This window comes from Channa argus, chromosome 5 (assembly GCF_033026475.1).
Source record: "Channa argus isolate prfri chromosome 5, Channa argus male v1.0, whole genome shotgun sequence".
Taxonomy (NCBI): domain Eukaryota; kingdom Metazoa; phylum Chordata; class Actinopteri; order Anabantiformes; family Channidae; genus Channa; species Channa argus.
Genome location: NC_090201.1, coordinates 26460735 through 26476526, shown reverse-complemented (window position 1 = coordinate 26476526; position 15792 = coordinate 26460735). Strand labels below are relative to the sequence as shown.

At 41.7% G+C, this 15792-nt stretch overlaps 1 protein-coding gene across 13 annotated transcripts in view; it reads left to right on the top strand.

Moving 5' to 3' along the window:
- Positions 1–15792, top strand: part of ptprt (protein tyrosine phosphatase receptor type T) — a 284214-nt gene that overhangs the window by 114523 nt on the left and 153899 nt on the right. For all 13 annotated transcript variants that reach the window (XM_067505363.1, XM_067505361.1, XM_067505367.1 and 10 more), the window contains exons 9-10: positions 15105–15220; positions 15391–15571. In XM_067505363.1, coding sequence (XP_067361464.1) covers positions 15105–15220; positions 15391–15571 — 297 coding nt within the window. The remainder of the gene's footprint in view (positions 1–15104; positions 15221–15390; positions 15572–15792) is intronic.

Here is a 15792-nt window from a genome sequence, read left to right as displayed (position 1 = left end):
CTCTCCCCATTCTTTTCTCTGTCCTCAGTTGTTTTGGTCTCACACGCACTCACACTCACACACACACACACACACACACACACTCACAGATAATACGTTTTCCTCTGATAATCCTTGTATGTCTGTGCAAGCTTAGCTGTGCTTGGACTGTTTGAAAGCCTTGGTTGAAACGGGGAGAAGCAGAGAAGGAAAATGAGAACCATGACTCACTTCACTGAGCTCCTACGAACTTAAAATCAGTTTTAAGTGTTTCAGGCTTGATCTTGTAATTCACACGAGCTCTTAAAGGTGCAGCGTGTATGATTTGTATCGTTAGGTGTCATCATAAAATCACTTCTCTCAAGTGAGGGCATAACTTTTGAAATGGAGTAGTATAAGAGGTAAGAATTCTAGTGTTGGAGCATGTACAGATGCTGTAAGATGAACCTTTATCGGTCCCCTTGAATGCACAGAGATATAAATAGCTTTTTTCTTTTAGGTTAGAGCTTTTCATAAATCTTGGCACAGGGGAAAAGGTTACTTGTGTTGGTAAGTGTGCACATGAATCGAAAGCCATCAAACAAATTGCATTTTGGTCACTTGTTGGGCTAAAGCACCTGCCGAGTCACTTTCATAACGTTGTTGTTTAACCCTAGTCGCCTGATCTGGACTCGTTTTGCTTCATCAGCATGCTGCAAATTACAATGTTTTATTCTCAGAATTTTCACTGAATCTTCTTCTTCCCTGTTCTATCTCCACAGCAGGAGCTAAAATCCAAGCTGCTACTTCCACATGAAAACACAAGTTCCACCTTTAGGCCATTCTAAGCTCAAGATGAGGCCAGAATTGTCCTTCTCAGGTGGCTACACATTAATGAACAACTGATTATAGACACTATTGCTGCTCACACAGCTAACAGAAAATGAATTGTTTTCCCAGTTTGGTGAGGAACACGTATCAGTACGGATACAATATGGATTTACTATGTGGGTGTCCACATATTTCTGTTCCACTGGCTATGACAGAAAGACAGAAAAGTGACAAAGCAATGTACAGCTATGAAATTCAAGAAAAGGAAAGTTGAGAGCAAGTGTGTTTGTGTCGGCCAGTTGATCAATGCACCATTAGTTTGGTGCCACACACACACACACACTGCTCAATCTAGCTAACGTTAGTGCAGTGCTCCATGCTCCACTGGCCCTGTCATTCTAATTACCTTGAGCTTGTATTTGCACACACACACACACACACACACACACACACACACACACACACACAAACACACACACTCTTTCTCTCTGTGCCGCTCTCTTACCAATAAAGCAGAAGTGAATGGGATTCACTCACCAGAGCAGATAACAAGAGCCAATAAAGGGCAGATTGTGTGTGTGTGTGTGTGCAGTACACTCCTTGTGTAGAAATTTGTTCTATGTCGGTGCATAAATGAGAATATGGCTGCTTGTGTGTGAGTGTGTGCTTGTTGAGCTCATTAAGTATAGCCAGCAGACTTCAGTGACCTCTGTGTTCTTTGTCCAGTTTTTAACAACTGATGAGAGCTGAGCCGCGGAGCAGCATGTAAATTAAAGGGAAAAGGCACAAGAATAAAATGATTAGAGAAGGAAAAACGAGTAAAATTGAAAGGTGCAAGGGGAACAAGTGGAGAAAACAAAAAACAGAAGTGGGGGGGGGGGGGAGAAACGAATGCACGGGTTAAAAACAAGTTGGAGGAAAAACAGGGTGGAACTGGAACTGAGACAGGGATGGACGGACTGAAAGACGCAGTTAAGGAGAATTAGGCACGAGACAGGGAGATATTAACATTATTACTGCCTCCTATCTGCAGCTGCTCGTATTGTGTTTGGCAAAAATCACTTCTCTCTTTCACTAAAGCACCTTTATAGATAAAAGTGTGTCATTTTTAGAATTTGAGTTCTTTTCCAGCGCAAAACTCAACTGTATTGTAAACTCTTCAAGATTTGTGCCTGATAAACTGAGTCTGCTGTTTCGTTTTTCTTCCTCTTTTGTTAGCGGTGTGGTGGTCTTCCTAGTCCAGCATTTTGGATAAAAGAGAGAAGCCATGGTAATGAGGGCTTTGTTGAGCTTTTTGTGCTTTTTTTGTTAGTTTTTTATTTTTATTTTTTTAATAAAATCTCATCCACTGCCTCATAAGAGCATTCAGTAATATAAACACAGTGCATTCATTTATTAGCGGTTACAACAGAAGTTCAGAATTTGCTTTAAATAGTCCGTCTGATTGAGATTTCATCTACAGGACCTTCATCAAGGTTGTGTTTGAGGCATGTCAGTCTTCCATATTTTAACCGTTCGTTACGTCCAGATTGAGCATTGTGGTCCTTCAGGTTTTGGGTCTCCATACATCTTTTAATGTTGTCTTTCAAGTTGTCCCACTGGGTTTGTAATCTACTTGTGACAAAGTCCACATAGTGTGATTCGATTGCATCTTCAGGCATCTATCTCGGGTCACCTGAAGTAGACACCAGAGATCCCAGTTTGTTTGCTGTTTTAAAGCTCCAGTCGATGTCATGACTTTAACCAACTGTTGAAATCATGACAATAGTGGTCTGATCCATGATGTCGCATGATGGCGACCTACTGTGGCTAATGTCAGGCACCTACTGAACCATATGTATGAGCTGATAAGAGATAACTATCAAAAAGCTTGATAAAATCCTACCTGGCTGAAGAAACAATATGTGGTTTAATAATAAAAAATGAATTATGCCAGACTCTATTATAAAGGAACAGTAATTACGTAGCATTGTTTTTAAAAATGGGCTTTATAGTCTGCTTTCTTCTCACCTTTACATCCACGATGTTGCTGCTTTTATTCCGGGCTTTGTTCTTTTACGCAGAAATTTCCAAGTAACAAAGTAAAAGTTTCTGGTCACCACCATGTTTGCTTTGGCACAAGAACATGTGAGAAGTTCCCATACTTGCGGGATTTGATGTTTTTCCTGTCTCCAGAACATCCAGCACTTCCTGACTAGTCATTAAGGGTGTTGCTCCCAGCTTTCTCAGTCCTCAGGTGTGAGCTGCTTCCGGAGTTTACATGTGAACTGTCCAGTCTTTGACAGTCTCTGACAGTCGTCAGGTGCGTCCCCAGCTTAACCGGATGCTGTGAAATCTGCTCTTTATTGCAATATCTGGTTCCCTGGTTTAAAAAAAAAAACCTCAAGCCAGCAAGTTCCCATACCACAGCATCAGATAACGATGCATCTCAACGCATCAATTATTGACATTTGTCCTGTCCCCTGGTGTATCATATGGATGCTACTAGTATCCATTCACAGGGCCACTATTTGACGCCTTTACCCACCTGGGTTATGGTTAGGCACCAAACATTTAAGGGACAGTTAGGTTCTGTGGAAAAGCCCTGTGTCTCATTGTACCATCCAAGCAACCTGACCAGCTCCCTGTGATGACATTTACCTTTATATACTAGGTTATTGCCTGGACAAAGCGGACACCTTAGGAATGAGAATGGCCTGGTCCACCACATGTTGGAATGAAACCTCTTTAGGCCACAGCACCACAAGCAGCTTTTCTAGTGAGTAACTCTGCTCAAAGTCATCGGGGGATTGAGACTAACGTTAGGCATTTGCAGTCTTAGTGTGGCATTTACGTTACCTTTCAGCAGCTGATTATGGGATGGCGAGCTCCCTTTCTGTCTCTTTTTATTCAAAGAGAAGCAGGACTCGATAGAATCCTTTCTTCTGTCTGTATTCCCAACAGAGCCGTGCGCTGGGACGCCAGTCAATAGTCCACCATTAAGCCGGTGGACAAGACAAAAATCACTGACACACAGCACTTTTGCATACACACACAAAAAGACACACAAAGACTTGGTTGTACCGTAAAAGCCTCGGTGTTACATCTTGCAATGCACACACGCATATGAACAAGGGTACAGTTTCAGACGCACACACACACCACTTAGCAGAGATTCACACATGCACAGACACACAATGACACAGTAGGTGTGAGGTAAAGTGCCTGCTCGATGCGGTGGCAGTGTTGTGACATTTGGAAAAGAGGTGTCTCAGCACAAAGCCAAACAAGTTCTCTCTGTCTTGTCTCTTCGATCTGCAGATGGACAAAGAAACAAAATACCTCATTAAAAACACTGTGGCCTTAAACTTTGAAAAGGCTTTTCACTGTTTTGTTTTGTTTTTTTGTTTTTTTTGCGAAAAACACAGCTAGAACCAAACACTTAAGACCTGCCAAAGCAACCAATCAGGTCTATGGAGATGTGATTGGATTTTCCATGTGATTCTCAAGTCTTTTGAGCAGTGATTACAGTTAAAACATGAGGGGTTTGGTGATGTGTGAGCAAAAGCTGCGACTGCGATGAAACATTTAACATGTTGTTGAATCCATCATTGCCATCGGCATCACTATGTAGCTCCCGATCAAATTTGCAGGGTCATTCTAGTAATGTACCTTATCCTGGATTATTATTTTTTTGTCTGTATATTCAAAAGTTGTTCCTGTGGCGTCAAATAGCAGCACTACTGAAGAATCCGGTAGTTTAGTAAAAAGTGCACGTGTGGCATCAATCATGATACAACAAATGATATAAAAAAGCAGAGCAATTTGACACCTGAGGAAGCGACATCACCTGAGTCTGTGGGATTTTTAATCATTTTTGGAATCCAGCAGACGTCTACAGCACAGACCAACAAGCTAATTCAGGTAGCAGCTGAATTAGCTACGGATCAGCCACCGATGGCCAAACATGGTAGAGGAAATATGCTGTATTGGCGACAAAGATGATCGAGCTCTCATCTTTCTGCTTTACGTTGCACATTCTTTTCACGTCTCTGTCATTGTCTGCACATGAGTTTGGTGATAATAATTAACGTTGTATGTCTTACTTACTGTAATAAAAAAAAAATCACTTTGTGACACTGTTAAACGAGATCAACAGACAACACCTGCATAATTCTTCTCTGTAGAAATGATCAAAATTCCCCAAACTTAATATGCTTGTGAAGGTTTCTCTCTCTTCAAACCCCAGACCCGAATAACCCTGCGAGGTATCTTGCTTTAGTGATCAAAAAAATAGCGATCCAACTTCAAAGTTAACTCATAACCCAAGAGGTATCATCACACAGCATGATGAAAATCTCTTGAGGGGTATTGAAGTAAAAGACATTTTTCTTTTATAATTTAATCTGACGGTTATGGACATAATTGGCTGAGTGACATTATTGTAGCAGCCAGCTGTATTCATGCTCTTGTTCTAGGCCCTCGAGCGTTTTCCTTCACTTCTTTATCTGAAGATGAATACGTTCAGCACCTCCCTCCATCGCTCGGTCTCCAGCTCAATCTCCATCTCTCCTTCCAGGTCGCTGCCTATTTCTCTCCGCCTGTCACTCTGTCATTCTCAGCCAATTACCGGCTGGCTTTAGGTGTTTAACCCCAGGCCTCACTATCAATTGGCTCGTTATATCGCTGCTTTAAATCTTTGTCTCGTTCCCTCTAGCTCTCTGTTTCTATCCATTTCGCTGTCACTTTCTGCCTAGCTGCTTTTTTTTTTGTCACTTTTCCATTTCTGATTTCATATCCCATCACTTACATTCTTCATCTTTTTCTTACTGACTGTTTTGACTTTTCCTTCCTCTCTCTCATCTTTCTCTGTCTTGTTTTCACCCTGTCTGTATCTCTGTGCTTGCCACAAATGAGACTTCCTAGTACTCAGGACTGACCCCCCCCTTTCCTTTCTACACTCTCTCCCTCCTCTATCTGCCCCCCTCATTCTGCCAAATTGCTACAACTCAATTGTGCCGTCCCTGCCTGTAGGCAGTGATGGTATTAATAAAGCAGAATTTGAAATAGATTTCCTTTCTGCTCCGTTTTGAATTACATTACTGTGTGATTTTGGCTCCAAGTCTTGTTCTTCTTGCTGCTCATGTTATCGCAGTGCACATTAACCCTGAATCCATACTGCTTAAAGCACCACAGCACAGTGCGCGGAAAATGCCGTCGCACGTTTTGCTGTTTTCTGTGCAGCGATCTGAACATTAATGTTGGTGTCGTCATAGCTTCTGTTTGTGTCGTGCAGAAGTGAGAATTCAGAAGAAAAACGAATACTTTTCATTCGGGGGTGATTAGCCCTGAGTCTTCCCTCTAGTACACAACATTTTGAATCCTCCGGCCTAACGGAGTAAGCAAGGATGTGTGTGTGACGTAGCTAATGTCTTTGCATATGTGTTGGTAAAAAACAAGTACATCTTTGCCCTTGTACTGCATCACATGTAGAGCTTTTTTAAGACAATTGAAAAGTCTGTGTTAAAGTCTTAAGATCTAGTTACTAACAGTTTAATATCTGCAACAAAGTTATTTTACCTTCATCTTCCCGTATAGAGTAAACAGTCTGTGTTGCCTGCGCTTTGTTATCCAGGAGAAAAACATAAGGAAAAAAAACTGTGGACATGTATCAGTACTAAGTATCAGCGAGTACTCGATTGTTAGTACGCAGTGTGTAAAAAAAGTTGTACCGGGACATCCCCATTTATTTACTCTGTAGAAATTGGTGCAAAAGTTTGCCACAGTTATGTCGGCGTATAGTCTGTGTCCTCCAACCACTTCCATCTCCACCAACTTCTAACAAACACAGCTATTGATGAAACCAACATATTCATAAAGACTTAAAAATTAAACAAGCAAGTAGAACTCTGTTTGACATTTACATACTGAAACTATAAGGTTTTCACAAATAACCGTGATGTTTAGCAGCTTCCTCTGCCACAGGATGCACGTTCCAGCCTGGCGTTTTGTGTACGCCGGTCCAGTGAACTCAGGACGTGTGAGCTTGATAAATTGTGAGACGAGAAGCCTGCAGCCTCAGTAAAACAGGAGTAGACCAGAAGTGTGTTCATGGATTTATTGCCAAGGGCCTTTGACAGCACCCCCTCACTCGAAGATTGGATCTAGAGCATTTTTAACTGGAAGTAGAACAGAAAAATTAATATAGTGTAGCTTTAAGTTGTGCAGCGTTTTTGTGTAGAGTTCACTGAAGGTTTATATATATTTGTTTCTTCTTTTGAACAAGTAGTAGAAGAAAGTCAGCAAACGTTGTCTTACGTTTTCTTTCCTTATGTTTATAATAGACTAAAGATAACACAAAGAAAAATATGTCACAATAATGCAATATATTATTAACAGGCAATGTTTCTGAAGTGCAGGGTGCACAATACAACAATGCCTGTAGCTCTAATGATACAGTCACACAAGTAAATGTGTGTCCTAAAAGTGTCAAGTCACGTTTCTTTTTCTTTTTTTACCTCCTAAACATTGCGAGTCACTTTAGTGAGCTGAACATCTTTGCAGAAATAAAAGTTTAAGTGCAAATCTGCCATTAGGTCAGATGTTGTGAGTTATGGTTTAACTCTCAGCAGTTGGCTTCATGCAGGGAGACGTAATTAAAATCCACTAAAAGACATCTGCTACTAGTCGATTTAATCTAATTTATCCAAGTCACGGAGCTACAGGGTGTCGCCTGGTCTGCTCCTGTGTGTGTTGGGGATCTTTTTCTTGCGTCTGTGTTTTAGGTTATTTGTGTATTTCTGCGCATGTAATAGTTACATCTGAATACTGATGTTTCGATCAGTTAAAGCTTTAAAAAGAGCAATGCAGTGTACACTCTGTGTGTGTGTGTGTGTGTGAGAGCAATGAACCCACTTAATGACATTCTTTAAGCTGTCATGAATTAAGAGGCCGATAATTTGATAAGTGCTTCAGTCATGAAATATAACTTACTTTTTATTTTTCATTAATGGGGTGAATCTGCTGGTGCAGCGTATGCTGAAATATATGAAGGACATTTTCTGTACTTGGTAGTTAGGACAGTGCAGTGTAACTCTTCACACACCAAACACGCTCTCCGAGCCTTCACGAGGATTTTCTTCTGATCGTGCTTGTTTTTTCCTCCGAGGGTCATTGTCATGGGAGAATTTGCCCGTGAGTGTGTGAGGGTAGGCTGTTTTCTTCCGAGGGAGTATGCTGATTAAAAGTGCAACCTCTGCAACATATCAACAGTCACATGATTAATGCTGAATATATGAGCCTCAGGGGTGTGTGTGTGTGTGTGTGTGTGTGTGTGTGTGTGTATTTTGTAGTGATATGAGCTATTAGGATCCTCTCATATTAACTGTATTCCTACCCTTTGGCCAGAGTACTTTCTTTAGAAATGTTATTTCCTTATACACGCTCGCACACATACAAATCCATGGTTTCACCCTGGAACAAAGCGTCGTCCCTGCCATGTTTTTCCCAGAGGGATGCTCTGTGTTTTCTCCCTGACACCGACACTTCTTTAACCCTTTCTTTTTTTTTTTATGTTGTTGCCTTCACTTTGTGAGTACGAAAAACAGGAAAAAGAAATCAAAGGTACACGCAACTGCAAAGAAGTAGAAAGACATAAAGGAAATCTGGAGAGAGTGTGACAGGGCCTTTGATGGCATGTTTGCAAAACCCAGTGTGAGTCTTTGGGCCATGTGGCTGAGGCCAGTAAGGGCATATTGAACAGTACTTACTTTTTACAAGCTCGGCATTTACATTTACAAGCTCGGATAAAGGTGCAATACAAATGGATTGTTGGAGTGTGTTGCAGGACCAGACACAGCTACATGGCATCATGTCACACACATTTTTCTTTGATTTAAAGAAAAAAAAAAAAGAGTTTCTTGTGTTTTAATGCAGTTTTTACATTTCAATACTGCCTTACTACAAGCTCCTACTCTGTATCGTCGGGGCCGTCGACAGATGAAAACTGATTAGGAGAACTTTGTGCTACAACAAGAACAGCTTGTAATCAATACACGTAGATTTCAACGGGGCTGAAACTTTTAGCAGTGCTGCCATATCCAGATTTCTGCAAATTATGTTCATACTGGGCAATCCAGCACCTCTTTGTGTGCACTTCCGTTTCATTTCTACTAGATTCCTTATTTTTCTATGCATGAAATGGACCGGAGCTGCAAGTTGCCAGAAAATCCATAAAAGGTTTGACTTGAAGTGAAAAATAAAATGTTGCGACATGGCGATGCATCATTACCCACCAAGAAGTCACATTGCGTGTCTCATGCATTTTGGCAACTAGCATTCACAGTAGTGCATGATCGAAATGGCTCATCAAATGGCTAGAAGATTGCAGACCTCCAAGGGACATAATATTAGCTTCTTCCTTAGCAACAAGGTTTTTTTCCTGAGGTCCACTATATAGAGGATTTGTAATCATCAACATCATCACATAAGAGTTTGCTAATGGTATAGAATTTATCAGAAGGTTTTTTTCTTGGTAGTCTGACATCGCCAGTAGACTTCATTGCCTTACAAGCCAAAGCAAGCCGAGCAACCCGAGTCATTTATGGATGGCCACACAAGAAGACTGTGGAAAAAAATAAGGCAACAATAACAATCACTTGCAAACAATTCAGATGTGATCAAAGACAAATCCACATCCAAACTTAGTTAAGTGCAGGTTGTTTTCAGTTCATGACTCGGTTTATTGTCCTTATAGCAGACGGAACGAAACTATTCTTGAGCCTTTTGCGATCTGGCGGCTAAGGACCTGTAGCGCCTCCCAGAGGGCATCATCATGTTTTATTGGCTTTTTTCTAGATGTAATCAATTATCAGTGATGTGTGTGCTTAAGAATGTGGTTAGTGGTTCAGAGGAAATGTAGATAGGAGGTTGGTGAGCAGGGTTGTGGAAGAAATCAATGATAAGTTTGTAGACAACCTAGCTGCAACCTACCGGTTGTTCTTACGCCACCAAGTGACTACTTGGGCAACCTGTTCACCTTAGTGTAGTTATTGTCAATGATGAGTCCAGTTATTGTAGCGTCACCCGCATACTTGAGGATGGAGACTGAGGTGTGAGTAGATATGAGTTCGTTTGTGTGTAGTGAGAAGAGCCAGGTAGAAAGAGCACATCCCTGAGGGGGGCCGATGCTGAGGGTCAGCGGACGTGATGAGAGGCTCCCCATCCTGACTCTGTTTTGTCTCTCCGACAGGAAGCTCCAGATCCTGTAGCAGAGGGGGGTGTCTTGATAGTGTTGAAGGCAGAACTGAAATCAAGAAACGGTATATTGGGCATAGGTGTTGGGGAATTCCAGATGTTGTAATAGGTAGTTACGGGCCAGATTGATCGCGTCCTCCACAGATCTATTGGTCCGACATGCAAACTGGTGACTGTGTAGATTTGCGTGGATTTAGCTTTTCCCGATTGCTGACCTTAGTTTGTGTTTAAGGTGTCTGAGTAAAATTTGTAAAACAACACTGAACTGCCAAGGAAAAGCGCACGAATAGGAATACGGGACAGGAATCAGGAAAGCAGCATGGAAGAGGATGGGGAGCGTAGGGAGGCAGCAAGATTGATTTTCGCTTCTCCTTTTCCTTCGCCCCTCACTTCTCCCTGGAACGGCTCCCTAAAGTCTCTGGATTAATGGCTCCATTTCTGCTGCTCATTCATCAGATTCAGGAAGGCATCCCAAAACACAATGCCTCACTAGGCCCTCGCCTGAACTAGATATCTACTTGGCAAAACATCCAACGGGCCCTTAAGTAGTTTCAAAGACAGGCAAAACAACTTCATCTCAGGTCAGACCAGCAGAGAATTAACTCCATTCACCCGCACACATGCTTGTTGGTGGGCTTTGTGCAGGTGATCACACACACCGTAAAGCCCAGAGTTGTAGTAAAATCAAAGGTCAATCCCAGTGTTGAGCAACAATTGATATCATTGCCAAACATGTTTTTGAGACCAGCTTCTACAGTCCTCTTCCACACTTTGATAGTGATTTGCACTGCAGTTAATTTCCATTTCCTTCCCTTAGCACTGCGTAGCTCTGCTGTAGCTACACACTGCTGTCCTTTTAATGTGCATATCAAGGATGCTCTGGTCCACCAGGGAGAGGGGAAGCACATCTGACTGCAGCATGCCTCGTTGTTTGGCCTTGTCACAGTGTGTGCCAGTTGTGCCATCTAAAATACCCTTTCACAGTGTGTGATGGCTAACATGGCAACCCATGACCCATGCTGATTAATGAGGGTAGAAGCTCTGCCCAGTGTCCCTCTGGAGGTGTGATTGTGCTTCCTTCTTCAATTTGTTTCCATCCTTCAATCGGTGCATTTATCCATTGAGCTCTGTTAAAAGACCACAGACATAAAGTGACCAGAAGTACTGTAGACACAAAATGATCAAAAGTGGAAAAAAATAAACAAAAATGGAACATAAAGCCGACAGAAAAAAACAACATCTAAAATCTAGGAAATTACCAAAGAGAGAGGCCAATACCCAAAACAATATACTAAATGATACCGAATACGGCAAACGTGGGCAGACATTGAATAAAGAGACAAGAAAAACAATTAGTTTTATCAGTTATACTTTTGAGTATTAAGTTTGTGTACTTCTACCACCTCTGCACACAGTGCATCACATGTATCTGCAGCCTACTCAGAGTGGCCATGCTGTCCCTGACCCTCTATGAGATAATTAAGGTCACTAGCAGTAATGTTTTTGCTGATGGACATAAAAAGAGATTTGGAAAAAAAAAAGGCCAGAAACCCCCAAAAATATAAACACAAAATGAGCAAAAAGACACAAATGTTCTAAAGAAACAAGAGCAAACCAATAATGGTGGTGGCTGCCATGTAAGGTGCTCACCTGACCCACTGGGAGCAACTCGGGGTTCAGTGTTTCGCCCAAGAACACTTTGACGCGTAGCCATGAGTGGCCGGGAATTAAACCAGTGACCCAGTTCACGGATGACCGCTTTACCAACTGAGCAACAGCCACCTCAAACCTTTTTCTTATCTGTCCCTGCATTCAGACCTCATTTATCTCCATCTGAGCTTTTTTTTTTTTTATCCCTTTCGTCATTTTCAGTCTTCGGTTTTCAGGTGAGAGCAAAATGGATGCGACGGCGAGCTCACGACAGATTGGGAAAAGGAAAATTTACAAGGAGCATTTTTTTTTTTAGGAGGGAAGGCGAGAAGGTGAGATGAGTAAGACAGAATAAATCAGATGGATGATGTGGCAAATCTGGCATTTGTCACAGCCAAGGGCAGACTGGGAGACACCATCACTGACTTAACAATGTAAACAAAGTTATAATTCACATAACCTCTTCTGCTTCTTCCCATCCAGACTCTGTCAGCATGTCTCTCCAGACTGCTCCATTCACTTCTAACTCTCTTGCTTCCCCTCTTCCGTAGCCCTCCGTCCTTCTCTCTGTCTGCACCCCTTAGAAAGGGTTAGACAGTTTTATATCAGAAATCAGCAAAACAGTTTGCACCAATAACATGCACAGAATGCTAATCTAAAGACAAACTCTGACTGTGATTGTGATTTCGGTCCGTAACATCTCTCTCTCTCTTCTTTCCCAAACTGAAATTAGCGATGTGTTTTGAGGGGCTCCAACTGAGCACCAGCCAGATTATCTGAAAGATTAGCTGCCTTCATACCCAGTTGAAAGACTACTGGATTAAGTGGGTGCTGCTGGTGCTGGTGATAGTTGGCGGGAGGGACTTGGCCGGCTGCTATCTTGTTGTTTTTGGCCTTTTCCTCTCCAGACTTCCGAACATAAATGTGATTTAGCTAACATGCTTTGCAGAAATGAGTCATTGCAGTGAGAGGAGCCTTGATTTATTGCTATTCTCGGGGAAAACTGGTTATTTTCTTCTCTGTCTTTGGCTCAGTGGTGCATGATTATGTCTCTGTAATTGAGGAATTACAGCGTGCGCATTCATTACAGGTGCATCACTTGATCAGCTTAAACATGCATAATTACAGGTTAGTTCGCATTTGTTCTCTAGTGGGGTTTGATTCGGGGGAAAAAAAATGATCTTCCTTTGTTTTTAGCTCCCACTTTTCCAAAAAACATTTTCACTTCTGATCGGTCTGGATGTTTTTTTATCACCATTAATATTTTCAGTTTATTTTAAATGCTGACCTTAAAAACTACTCACTACTCATCGCCCATTGCCAAGTTTGTAAAAATCTCCCCCTGCTTGTCAAACAAGTAAAGAGGCAGCTCTAAACAACTAATTATATAATCTGTTGGAAGTTCTCTGTCGGAATCGATACTATTTGCTGTCTGGGTTTCCTTTTTTCGCCTTTAACAGAATGGAAATGCAGCAAGTGGAGGCTTAGCTGCATCGGTTCCAGTCAGATGTAGCGAGGCTTCCTTTTCTGTGGACAGTGTTTGGCTTGTGTGAAAGCATCATCGCCTGCTGTGTTGACCCCCAGAGTTGGGTGATACACTCGGCCCCCTGCAGCTTTTTTGGCTTCCAAACTTCAGTCTGCCACCGTATTATAAAAGAAAGGTAGATTACTTATGGGCTTTGTTCCTTTAAGTAGAAACACAGACTATTTAAACCCTAAATCGCCCCAGGGAGCCTAAAGTCTGCACCCAAACTCATACCTCTCTCAGTGCTTGTACTGAACACACATGGACAAGACATCTTAGACTTGCAAGAGTAGCCATCTGCAGACACACGCACATCCTAAAACATTTGTCACCAAGCCACTGGATAAGCCTCCTACTTACCCATGGTACTGTTGTCTTATCTTGTCCAATTTGTCTAATCTTTTAATGCACTCAACTGTCTTCGTATACAATGTGAAGGGGTTTTAACAAGTGTCCTTTTGTTTAGTCATTATGTTGTTATTATATTGTTTTTCAATTGCAAATTGAAACTATTTTGACAGGTTAGGTACCTTAGGACGATTAGTAATTAGTTTTCTGATTGTGAACAAATTATAATTACAGAAAAAGTGAGAAATTCTTTAAGATATTTAGTTTGAAAATTGAAGTTGTGATCATCTTGACTTCCTCCCAACAGTGACTTAAGTTGCATTATTTAAACAGTGAGGCTAATTCATTCCGTTTCACTAGCACCAGACTTGTGAAGTTACGTTCTAAAACATTAAGTCCTGCCTGAGGTTCTTGGTAAACAACAGAATCTTCTCAAATGTCATTAATTCATGAGCCGAGTTGTTCTTCCAACAATTATCGCGGATAATGAATAAGATTTTACCTCCGTGCCAGAACCCGTTTCTTCTGTGTAGGCATGTGTTCTTTCCAGATTTTGGAGATCACACACACTGTGAGTAAAGTTTTGATTTTCACTGGAGACCTCCAACTAATATAGCTTCTCTAATTATACAGTGACCTGTTTCAGTTGCTGTCGTTAGCTGATAGAAACTAATTAGCCAGACAGGAAGAACACTTTGAACAAGCTTGTTAGTGTGCAGTCAGTCGTGCTACACAAACCTGGGGATGAGAGCCCAACATATGGCTGGAACAATGCTGTGAGTGGTTGTTGCCATGTCTGAGTGCGAGCGTGGGTGAGCTTGAGCCTGTTGGTGGTTGTGCACACAAGTGCACGTGATTTGTGCACCACACGCACACACGCGCGTGTGTGTGTCTGAGTGACATATGGGAAATGCAGTAATGACAATGTTAAATGTCTGCAGATCAATACAGAGCCTGTAGTAATCTCTGGCTTGTGAATCTGGGCCTTTGTTATGATGCCTCAAGGCCTAGTGGTCAGACAGACTGTCTGGGCTTTAATATATCACAGGCTGGAACCTCTGAACCTGTTTAGAGCCTTCGTGTTCCATCAAAGTGGCCTTGCACAAGCCACTGAAGCAAATTACTGGTTGTAAATACCACCTGAAATTGTTGCATCCTTTTGAAAAAGGATTATTGCTACTATTAATGAAGCGACAAATTCTGCCTTTAAACCCAGAGTTCTGACTTTTTTTTCTCTGTGAATTCTCACTGTCTTTAAAATCATTACGGACTTTTGCAGAATTGTTGGAAAAAAATATCATTCTGATTTTAAAGTCAGGATTATGTGGGGGAAAGATCATTTCATGAGACAGTTCAGAGTTTAAACATATAATTCAGAGAAAAAACTACAGAATTCAAAGACAAATGTTATGGTGATCAAGCATTTTGTGTAAGGTCCTGCAAATTTAAAAAGACAGTTAAATAAACTGCTCAACGATCTTCCTTTCGGTTGAGCTCCTGTCTCTCCCGCTCAGCTGAAGAATTAACTTCAGCTTCTGCCAATCTGTGTCTCCTTCAGATCCAGTCCATGGACCCCAAAATGTCAACGTGGTGGACGTCAGAGCCCGTCAGCTGACTGTACAGTGGGAGACATTTGGTTACGCTGTGACTCGCTGCCACAGCTACAATCTGACGGTATGTAAACTACAGCTGGCTCCAATCGATACTATAACCACAGACATATATCTAAATCAATTCTCTTCCACAATGAAAATAACTTGACTTTTATGTAAAAGATGAATCATTCAAGGAAAATAAATAAATAAATAAACATAAATATATCTATTCCTCCCTGTGTTTTTCAGGTGCAGTACCAGTATGTGTTCAACCAGCAGGAGTTTGCAGCAGAGGAGCTGATCCAGACCTCGTCACATTACACTCTGAGGGGGCTGAGGCCCTTTGTCACGGTCCGACTGCGGTTGGTCTTGGCCAACCCTGAAGGCAGCAAAGAGAGCGAGGAGATAGTCAAACAGACCGAAGAGGACGGTGAGTAAAGCTGTAAAGTTGCAATTAACGGATTTAACAGCTAAGTTGCACAACACAACATTATCCCTGTCTGCAACTACTTCACAACAGCTAGTCCAGTGCAACTTCTCCCTAGAGCAACCAAATTTTTTTCATTTATCCCAAATACACTCAAAGCAGCTTTGCTGTGGATTCTACTTTTACAACCTTATAATGTCTCGGTTTATACGTTAAAACTGTCA